The sequence below is a fragment of the Triticum aestivum genome, chromosome 6B (genome assembly GCF_018294505.1).
Source record: "Triticum aestivum cultivar Chinese Spring chromosome 6B, IWGSC CS RefSeq v2.1, whole genome shotgun sequence".
In the NCBI taxonomy this organism is placed as follows: Eukaryota; Viridiplantae; Streptophyta; class Magnoliopsida; order Poales; family Poaceae; genus Triticum; species Triticum aestivum.
The window spans coordinates 467254965-467264894 of NC_057810.1; the positions used below are offsets into that span (position 1 = coordinate 467254965).

At 43.1% G+C, this 9930-nt stretch overlaps 1 protein-coding gene and 1 non-coding gene across 2 annotated transcripts; both read right to left on the reverse strand.

The window, feature by feature from the left end:
- Positions 1-2505: 2505 nt before the first annotated feature.
- TRNAG-GCC (transfer RNA glycine (anticodon GCC)) lies at positions 2506-2576 on the reverse strand. The gene has a single exon. It is a non-coding gene; the product is annotated as a tRNA-Gly (tRNA).
- A 187-nt stretch (positions 2577-2763) lies between these two features.
- LOC100125734 (very-long-chain aldehyde decarbonylase GL1-4) lies at positions 2764-9102 on the reverse strand. The gene is made up of 9 exons (XM_044557286.1): positions 8908-9102; positions 7652-8108; positions 5105-5324; positions 4586-4967; positions 4402-4509; positions 3974-4174; positions 3787-3885; positions 3200-3370; positions 2764-3091 (listed from the first exon to the last, which is right to left on the reverse strand). Exons 1-9 carry the CDS (start codon positions 8965-8967, stop codon positions 2930-2932), a joined length of 1860 nt encoding a protein of 619 aa, XP_044413221.1. The 5' UTR covers positions 8968-9102; the 3' UTR covers positions 2764-2929.
- Positions 9103-9930: the final 828 nt, after the last annotated feature.

The following is a 9930-nucleotide window of genomic DNA, read 5'->3' on the forward strand; positions in this document are numbered from 1 at the left end:
TGTTGCTTTGTTGTTGGGATGTGCTTGTGTTGTAGACATGTGGCGCTTGTTGGGCCTCTCCCAAGTTATTACTAATGTTATGCAGGTAGACATACCGGTCTCTGTGATCCTTCAACATATTCTACGGCTGCATGAATCTTGCATGCCTAATCTGCCACATGTAGGACTTAAGGGAGGGATTGGAGCAACATGCTGGTACCTGTAGTGGTTACGGCCACAACAAATGCATCATGATCCGACTCTGTTTATTGCTAGGGGAGCTATGGTTGTGTGTGCGCTCTGTCTTAATTACCAGAGAGTCATAACCTCCAAGAATGGGGCGATTGACCGACTAGGACAAAAAGTGGAAGAAATCGACCAATGGAGTCATTAAAGTTAACATGGATGTGTCATTTCATGCCAAAGAAGGTAAAGGATCTGCTAGTGCAGTTAAGAGAGATAGCCATGGAGTTTTTCTTGAGGCATCTTGCTCTCTGTTACCTTATATTACTAGCGCACATACAACGGAAATATTGGTGAGGAAACATGGCCTTCTCCTCGCAAACAATTTGGGTTTTCTCTCTATACAAATTGAATCAGATGCAGTTGAAGTGGTCAATGCATGTGTTGGACAAGACAAGATCTAGACCGAGGCTTCATAAATTATGTGTAATGTTTCATCACGACAAGGATGATAGGATCGGTGGAGTTTACGCATTCTGTCCGGGAAGCTACCAAGGTAGGCCATAGATTAGCAAAGTTTTTTTAAACACCACATGTAATTGAGTCGATGAACCTCCGAATTGCCTTATTGACGCGCTTGGAAATGATGTAACTATATTGGCAAATCAATAAAGCTTGCCATGATGGCGTTTCCTAACAAAAAAGTTGTAGTGGTTTCCTATCCTAAGGTATGCATTGTGTCCGGGAAGCTAATGGGGTAGGCCATAGTTTAGCAAAGTTATTTCTTTAAAAAAAACATATAGTATAAATTGAGCAAAGTTTGCTTATGATAATAATGTTTCATGCAATTGAGTTGATGAACCTCCGAACTTTCTTATTGATGCGCTTGCAAATGATGTAACTATGTTGGCGAATCAATAAAGTTTGGCATGTTGGTGTTTCCCTCAAAAAAAAGAGCAAAGTTTGCTTATGATAATAATGTTTCGTGTAATCGAACTTCCTTATCGATGCTTTTGCAAAGCGTACCTTGTCTAATGTTTCCTAAAAAAAGAACTGTCATGGTGGTTTTCTCTATCTTAAGGTAAAAGCGATGGCATATCCTCGGAAGGTAAAAAGAAAATTCCAACCAAATGCATTGTGTCCGGGAAGCTAATGGGGTAGGCCATAGTTTAGCAAAGTTATTTCTTTAAAAAAACATATAGTATAAATTGAGCAAAGTTTGCTTATGATAATAATGTTTCATGCAATTGAGTTGATGAACCTCCGAACTTTCTTATTGATGCGCTTGCAAATGATGTAACTATATTGGCGAATCAATAAAGTTTGGTATGTTGGTGTTTCCCTCAAAAAAAGAGCAAAGTTTGCTTATGATAATAATGTTTCGTGTAATCGAACTTCCTTATCGATGCTTTTGCAAAGCGTACCTTGTCTGATGTTTCCTAAAAAAAGAACTGTCGTGGTGGTTTTCTCTATCCTAAGGTAAAAGTGATGGCATTTCCTCGGAAGGTAAAAAAGAAAATTCCAACCAAATGCATTGTGTCCGGGAAGCTAATGGGGTAGGCCATAGTTTAGCAAAGTTATTTCTTAAAAAAAACCATATAGTATAAATTGAGCAAAGTTTGCTTATGATAATAATGTTTCATGCAATTGAGTTGATGAACCTCCGAACTTTCTTATTGATGCGCTTGCAAATGATGTAACTATGTTGGCGAATCAATAAAGTTTGTCATGTTGGTGTTTCCCTCAAAAAAAAAGAGCAAAGTTTGCTTATGATAATAATAATATTTCGTGTATCGAGCTTCCTTATCGATGCTTTTGCAAAGCGTATCTTTGTTTGGTGTTTCCTAAAAAAAACAGAACTGTTGTAGTGGTTTTCTCTATCCTAAGGTAAAAGTGATGGCATTTCCTCGGAAGGTAAAAAGAAAATTCCAACCAAATGCATTGTGTCCGGGAAGCTAATGGGGTAGGCCATAGTTTAGCAAAGTTATTTCTTTAAAAAACCCATATAGTATAAATTGAGCAAAGTTTGCTTATGATAATAATGTTTCATGCAATTGAGTTGATGAACCTCCGAACTTTCTTATTGATGCGCTTGCAAATGATGTAACTATGTTGGCGAATCAATAAAGTTTGTCATGTTGGTGTTTCCCTCAAGAAAAAAGAGCAAAGTTTGCTTATGATAATAATAATATTTCGTGTATCGAGCTTCCTTATCGATGCTTTTGCAAAGCGTATCTTTGTTTGGTGTTTCCTAAAAAAACAGAACTGTTGTAGTGGTTTTCTCTATCCTAAGGTAAAAGTGATGGCATTTCCTCGGAAGGTAAAAAGAAAATCCCAACCAAATGCACCAGCCGGGAATCAAACCCAGGTCTGTACCTTGGCAGGGTACTATTCTACCACTAGACCACTGGTGCTTGATGCTGTTATTACCGATATATAGCTCTTTTGATAAAAATCCAGTCTTCACAATCAGGATCACTCTGCACGAAGTGGAACATTGCACTAGGTTTGACACCAGGATTACTCGGTACATCCAAACCCGTAGGCGAAATGAAGGACACTACCAATTCAAACTTTTTGTTTGCGGGGAATTCAAATCCATAAGCAGTAAGTTAATTGAATTGATGTTCGATGTTCACACTGATAAATCTTACAGACTTAGCTGTCCGACCAAACAGATCTCCTGCGTGGTCCCAAAAGAAAAGAAAAAAAGGCTGCGGTTTTAGCATAAATTCTCGGTAGTACCATCTTAGCAACATTTCCCCAGTCAAGCTTTGGTGAGAGGGATGAAGCCGTGCCTGATAGCAGCCGACCATGCCTTCTCAGAGTCCATCATGTGGTCACCGCACTCGTGCTCGCTCCACCCTTCCAGGACATGAAGTATTCCGGCGATATGCCACGCGCTCATCACCCTTCTCGGCAACCAGTTCTGTAGAGGAACCAAACACACACACACACACACACACATATATATATATTCAGTGATGGTCACCCGCCAAAAAAACGAGTGCTGGTCGCGAATCGGTGGTGGTTTTACCTCGCAGGAGTGGATGTTCTGCATAGTGTCCGGGATCTTCATCGCCGGAGTGCTCAAGTAAGTGCAGTCCTTGCGGACTTTCTTAAGGGGGAACTGCGATATTGGAACGAACACTGTTCCTTTTGGTGCCATCCTCTGTTCTTTGTCGTCGATCCTCTCTACTAGCCAAATCTGCCATAAACTGAAACATCAATACAAGCTACTTCCAAGATGGTTAGTACAAGAATCTGCTGGAGCATTTTCTCCTGCCCATTTCCACTATGGTTCAAGTCTGGACAATCATAGTGACTGTGACTCCATGATAGGGCTAATTTCAATGTTTTATTGATCACCATATCCCTTTTTGCAGAAAAATATATATCACATAGCACTTATTCAGGGCAACTGTTTTCAACACTAAAATGGTTACTGAGAACATGTTCGGGAGTTGGTCATACTATGGTGCACCGATACTACTTTTAGGTATATGCCAACAACTTTCTTCTCAAGGACACATATATATGATTAAACCATGATTTAGTTCTACACTCGACAATGTAATACAGTACTTTCCAGGAAACTTTTCATTGATCAACATTAACTTTTACCTTGGTTATGTCATTGCTGGAGCACTTCAAGTAGCTTGCTCTGTTCTCTGGCATCTGTGACTTGAGCATGTCATACTCTTTCTTACGATTCATGATCACCTGGGTAGAAAATGTTTCCATGAAAATATTCTACAAAACTATTTACCCATAAAAGTAGAGACATGGTTGCAAGAAGATATAGATATACCTGGATGCCCTTGCCACATAAAGCCATAGCAACGGCACGGGCTATCTTACAAGTCCCTGTATGAAGAAAAACTTGCTTTGCATCTGAAGGGATGCTTTTTAGGACAACTCCAATTGCTAAGCCACTTCCATCAACAATTCGAACTCCTAATTTTGGGTATTTTTGTCTAAATAGTTCACCATTCCCATTGAGCTGTTTTGCCTAAAGGGAAAAAAAGAGAGAATCAAGTCAATTCTCATTATCAATACAAAGTACTAATCCCTTATTAGATGAATGAAGAAAGTATCAAGGGATTAGAGCACATATTACTGTACATTTCTCTGTACTATTTAATTTTATTATGATATTTTACGATTTTTCTGTCTTCACCATGCTCACATACACTGTGTACCTCGGCAATATGAGTTTTTGAAGTAAGGATTAGTTACCTGATTTAGTAGCCCTAGACTGAGCACCTTAACCCCTCTTACATCAGCATCCAATATCGCCTTTTCAATTAAGTCATTGATCGATTCTCTATCCCATGTCAGACCATACTGCAGGAAGAAATAAAACAGTTAAGCAACTTGCAACCATCAGATAAACGCATAAATGGCCAGGGGAGTTGGTTACTTGGAAGTTGTATCTCGGTACGACCCATGTTTGCATCTTCATCTTCTTCAGTTTGATTCTCTCGACCACGAATGCAGATGACCCATAAATCCATGCTACAACCATTGACAGCCATGCCAAGGGCCACAGCGTCCACATATACCACTCCGAGTTATCGGATGGTTTGGATGCTATGGAGGCGAATCCAACCCTTAGATGATAAGCCGATTGCAAGTTAGTCATATGTGTGAGATGAACAAGGTCAGGTGTCTCCTCTGTTCCTTTCAGTGAGTTCTCATACAGCTCGTCAGATGCCTTGTCCATAGTGCTGTATATGTAGTCATAAAATGGCATGAACAGTGAATAGTTTGTGCGGAACTGTGTGTGGTGAAGAGAATGAAACCTGCATAAGAAACCAGCAAAAGATTGTTATGTTGATTTCAGTGAAGTTTAGAAATTCTCTGAACTCCAAGTATCGTCATTTTTTTGGGTTAATGCCTGGCCTAGGTTGTGGGATTTATGTTAAAGGTCTGCACTTACGATGGGGTGTACATGAGGTACTTGAGAGGAGGAAAGACTTGGAACATCCATTTTGGCACCAACTCAAAATTACAGTGCCCCATGTTGTTCATGAAGTCGATGTAAACGATATACAACACAAATACAAGGGCGGAGCCATTTCCCATGTAAACTGTGGACAACATCGGGATTGCAAAGAGCGTGAAATAGACGATGTGTTCGCCAAAAGGATGGATGACAGCTGCAATACAGAGATATATTAGAAACCAAGAGAAAATTATTTACATGCTTGTTGAAACAGATGTAATTATGCAAACACACCTCTTAGCTCTTACATTATTGGTTAGAAAACACACAACCTTTTTACTGTAATAAAAATTAGGATTACTACATCATGCATTACGTTCAAAATAACCAAGTCCCCTAAAGAAACAACTCTTCAGCAATAGAATGGAAATAGGATAATTTTGACACATTAACAGTGGATTAAACTGCCCCGTTCTTAGGACCAAGTTATGACCTATGGGAGAAAACATGTTTAACACCATCCAACGATCCTAAAGACATAGGGAGCAAACAACCCTTTTTTGTCCCTTCAACTATTTCTACATTTAAGATTTGGTCTCTGATTTCAATAATAGACAGTTTTTACCCTAATTGTCAAAAGCAAACAAATTTGAACTGATATCCAAGTGACAAGCCCCATAAGCACACACACCAAAAAAAGGAAAAACATAGAAAACAACTCGGGGATTTTTTAAAAAACATAGGTGAAGTCAAAAATTGTGAGAGAAAATAACCTCTGAATGAAAAAAAATCATTCTTTAAAAGTTAGTTAAAATGTGAAAACTATGCAGAAGTGGTTGCATACTTAATGTACCCCCACTCCCCAACTCCCCTCAGATTTTTTCATTCAAAGGTTATTTTCTCTCACAATTCTGCAGGGGCCATGTACCCCCACTCCCCCAGCCACAAAATGTCTAAAGAATTTTCTTTTGGAGGTGCTTAATTAGAAAAAGTATAGTCATCGACCCCCTGAGAGATTGTTGTATTTGCCTTTCGCCCCTCCAATGTTTCCTGCCTAGCTCCGCCGGTGAAAAACACCTTGTTGATCATTGGCCATTCTCATTGCCAGCTGATTAACTAAGCTCACTGACTAAATTTACAAAACTTCAAATGTTTAGGGTTTAAGAGGTCTGGTATGAAAGTCGAGGGACCAAATCTAGAATCGGCCACTGGTTAATAACAGACCAAAATTGGTTTCCCCAAAAAAAGAAGACCACACAAACCTATATGTTGAATTCTCTTCTCTTAACAACTGGCTTTCTCCTTTTCGAAAAAACAACTGGCTTTCTTTGGAGGACGTTTCGGTCCGCCTTTCATTTGGTCCGTCGATAAGCTTTGGCCAAAATTAATTGCTGCGTTTGATTGGGCGTGGCCTCTGCCGCCCGCATTGCAGGCAGTCACATGCCATGTTCGTTCCCTGGCAGTGGCAGCAGTTGTGGGCCGGGCCGTGGTTTAAAGCTGCGCGTACAGTGTGTACCGTGCTACTGTAGGTCAGACGCTGCGGTACATGTACCCATCCAGTGGTCCAGTCGAAGCCAGCCCCTTTCGTTGAAAGAGAGACGGCGCGCATGGGCCCAGACGGGCTGCTGATTCATGAATCATGAGAGAGCATAGATGGCGCACGGCAGGACATTACTGTGGATTGTGGAACCAGGGCTGGACACTTGTGGTAAGTAGTAGGGGTGGTAAAGTTTGCTTGTATGGAACTGATAAATGGTCCTTTGTCAGGGTCACATGTTTACTGTTCTTGTAGTAGTAAATTCTTCCCGTACGATCTGTGGGGCTGGTCAGGCTGGTCATAGTGGAGAGTAACTTAGACTAGTAACATATATATGTTACTAGTCTATGTTACTACCTTCATAGTGGGTAGTGTCATAGGTGTGGTAACATAGTTGCCTTCATTTATTACTTTGTAGACTCATTATGCATTGGAAACCGCTATGTGATGGTAACATATTATGTTACTCTATTTGTCTCTCTCCTCATTAACTACTTGACACATCATCACTTTTGCTTATGTGGCCTCTATGTTACTACTTATGTTACTCCCATTATGACCAGCCTCATAATGGGAGTAACATAAGTAGTAACATAGAGGCCACATAAGCAAAAGTGATGATGTGTCAAGTAGTTAATGAGGAGAGAGACAAATAGAGTAACATAATATGTTACCATCACCTAGCGGTTCCCAATGCTAAATGAGTCTATGAAGTAATAAATGAAGTGATGCATGACATTACATATATGTTACTATCCACTATAGATGTAGTAACATAGCCTAGTAACATATACATGTTACTAGTCTAAGTTACTCCCCACTATGACCAGCCTGGTACTCGACGGGCTAGTTAAATTATTGGTCCAAGCAACGCCACACGATGAACGTAGCAAGTGTACTATTATATGTAACTAAAAGACCTGAGCAGCAATATATATATATACGTATATATAAACTCATACAGGTAATTAGATATATATATAGAGAGAGAGAATTGGGCTTACAGGTGATGGGCTCGGTGACGATGGAGGCGTGGTGGTGGGAGTGGTAGCGCGAGTAGAGGAAGTGGTGGTGCAGCGCGCGGTGGAACCAGTAGTAGAGGAACTCCACGGGCCCCGCGTGCAGCAGCGCCGTCGCCACCGCCCCGTCCGTCCGCCACAGCGGGAACCTCCGCACGCTCGGCATCGCCAGGTACCCCACGTAGAAGAGCAGCCCGTTGAAGACGATCTGGTCGTCCCACCCGCGCTCGCGGTCCACCTGGTCGAACTCGATGCCGCGGTCGACGATGCGGTGCTTGCTGCGCGCGGTCTGGTAGCGGGACAGGCTGATCCAGATCTGGTTGTGGATCATCCGCAGCGCCAGGGACGGCAGGATCAGCGAGTAGGCCAGGTCGATGTCGCCCCACCCCTTGTTCATCACCCGGTACGCGCCGTGGACGACCACCGGCGCCATCACCAGGTACTGCGCCACCACATAACAACATTTGGCCACGTTAATTAATTATACTACTATAGGAGTACTAATGAATTCCACGAGACAACAAGAAGCAACACCGAACGGGTACCAGGTCGAGAATCTCCTCCTCTTCGAGGAAAGTAAATGCACTGTCTCATGCCCAGGACTGACTGACCCTGGGTATAGTACTGGGGTATTTTTTTTCCTATAATTATTTTCAGTACGTACAACGAGCAATTATTTCGTGCTTGCTTGCTGGTGGAGTTCTTGCAGAATTTGGTGCTTGTCAGAATTCCAGTCTGGGGTTGGGACTGTTTCTTCTAATTGTTCGCCAGACTCGTTTTAACTAAAATGTCTGTCTGGTGTCCTCAAATCTGAGATGGATTAAGCAGGGAAAAGAACTATATTTTCTCATTTCCCCCCTCAGAATGAAAGAACTGACCTCCCTTGTAACAGCAGGCGCAATTTGATTTTGAGGCAGTATAATGCAAAACAGGAGTGGGGGTGGGATGGGTAGAGGATGAAAGGAAAATTTTCCATTGCTCGTGTTGCTAAATCTAGCAAGAGCAGAACCATGCAACAACTATTGCGGGTGCCACACAAGAATATCCAAGCAAGTCTGCCAGGAGTGGCAACAGAAAACATTTGCTTTGGAAATACTGGTTGATGTATGAGTTCAACCAACCTCGTTTCTTGTTTAAAAAAAAACCTAGTTTCTTGCTCTAGACTAGAGAAGCCTCTTCCTACGCATCTCGACTCGAGCAACAGAGCAAAGAACGGAGGTAGACATCGCCTGCGAGCGTACCTTGAAGTTGCCCATCCTCTGCCATGGCCATTCAGTCAAAGGCCCCGGCCTGGTCGCCATGACTGCCTGTGGTCGCCTCCTTCCTTCCTTCCTTCCTTCCTTGCTTCCCACCCGGCCACCCCAATGGCCAATCACAAGGAAGATGGTACCGAGTCCAGGCTCGCTCCTGCTACTGCGCCTCTCCTTGGTTTTTTATAAGCGCCACAGTGTGGGATTCACACGGCACCCTTTCAGGTTTCTACCCCACCACCCAGTGACACAAGGACACACCTCACCACTCTCTTTAAGTTTGTGTCATTGTGTGTGTGTGTGTGTGTGTGTGTGTGTGTGTGTGGCGTGACTTGCTCACACGGCAACGGGTCAGAGGCTGCACAGACTACGTTTGGCCTCACGCACCATGTGTGCCTGGCAACGGGCCGACCACCCCACCCTATCCCCCTACCCGTTGCGGCCAGGCAAGGCTTTCAATTGATGTGCCAAACTACAAATCACGGCGTCTCACGCGTCAAATTGATACGAGCACTGCTACACACACGATAAATTCATACACGATCTGCGCACGACAACACATCTACACCCTTGGGTTGTCTTGTTTCGTAAATCTCTGTGGCCCAAATCATGTCGTGTGTGGATCGTGCATGCACGGATCGTGTGCACAGCACTTCCGAATTGATACGGTTGGGCGGTAGCAAGAGTAGTCCGTCCGGGGCTCCGGGCGGGAGTAGTAGACGAGTAGACGGACGTAGCGGAGGGCGGCAGAGGCCGTTGCAACCAGAAGGAGAGGTTTGTTCGGGTCACGCCGAAAACGCTGCCTTGTCCGCCGCGTACGCGATGATTTACGTGCTGGGAAACGGGGGGAGTCGGCTCATTTTCTGCTGGGCAACAAGTATAGCGGCAGCCAAGAAACGTTACGTACTCCTACTTGTGTGATGTCGATGTCGTCGAGCGGAGAAGGAAATTGGAGTTTCGTAGCTGCGGAATCAGGCGGTCAGAGAAGCTTGGGTTGAGAGCAAGGACAGAACA

What these genes read in the sequence shown, in the direction of transcription:
- LOC100125734 (XM_044557286.1), bottom strand. Translation starts at nt 8,967, where the DNA reads ATGGCGACCAGGCCGGGGCCTTTGACTGAATGGCCATGGCAGAGGATG. An exon ending in TACCGAGATACAACTTCCAA is followed by an intron (nt 4,510 to 4,585) that starts GTAACCAACTCC and finishes TTCTTCCTGCAG; the next exon opens with TATGGTCTGACATGGGATAG. An exon ending in GTCTAGGGCTACTAAATCAG is followed by an intron (nt 4,175 to 4,401) that starts GTAACTAATCCT and finishes TTTTCCCTTTAG; the next exon opens with GCAAAACAGCTCAATGGGAA.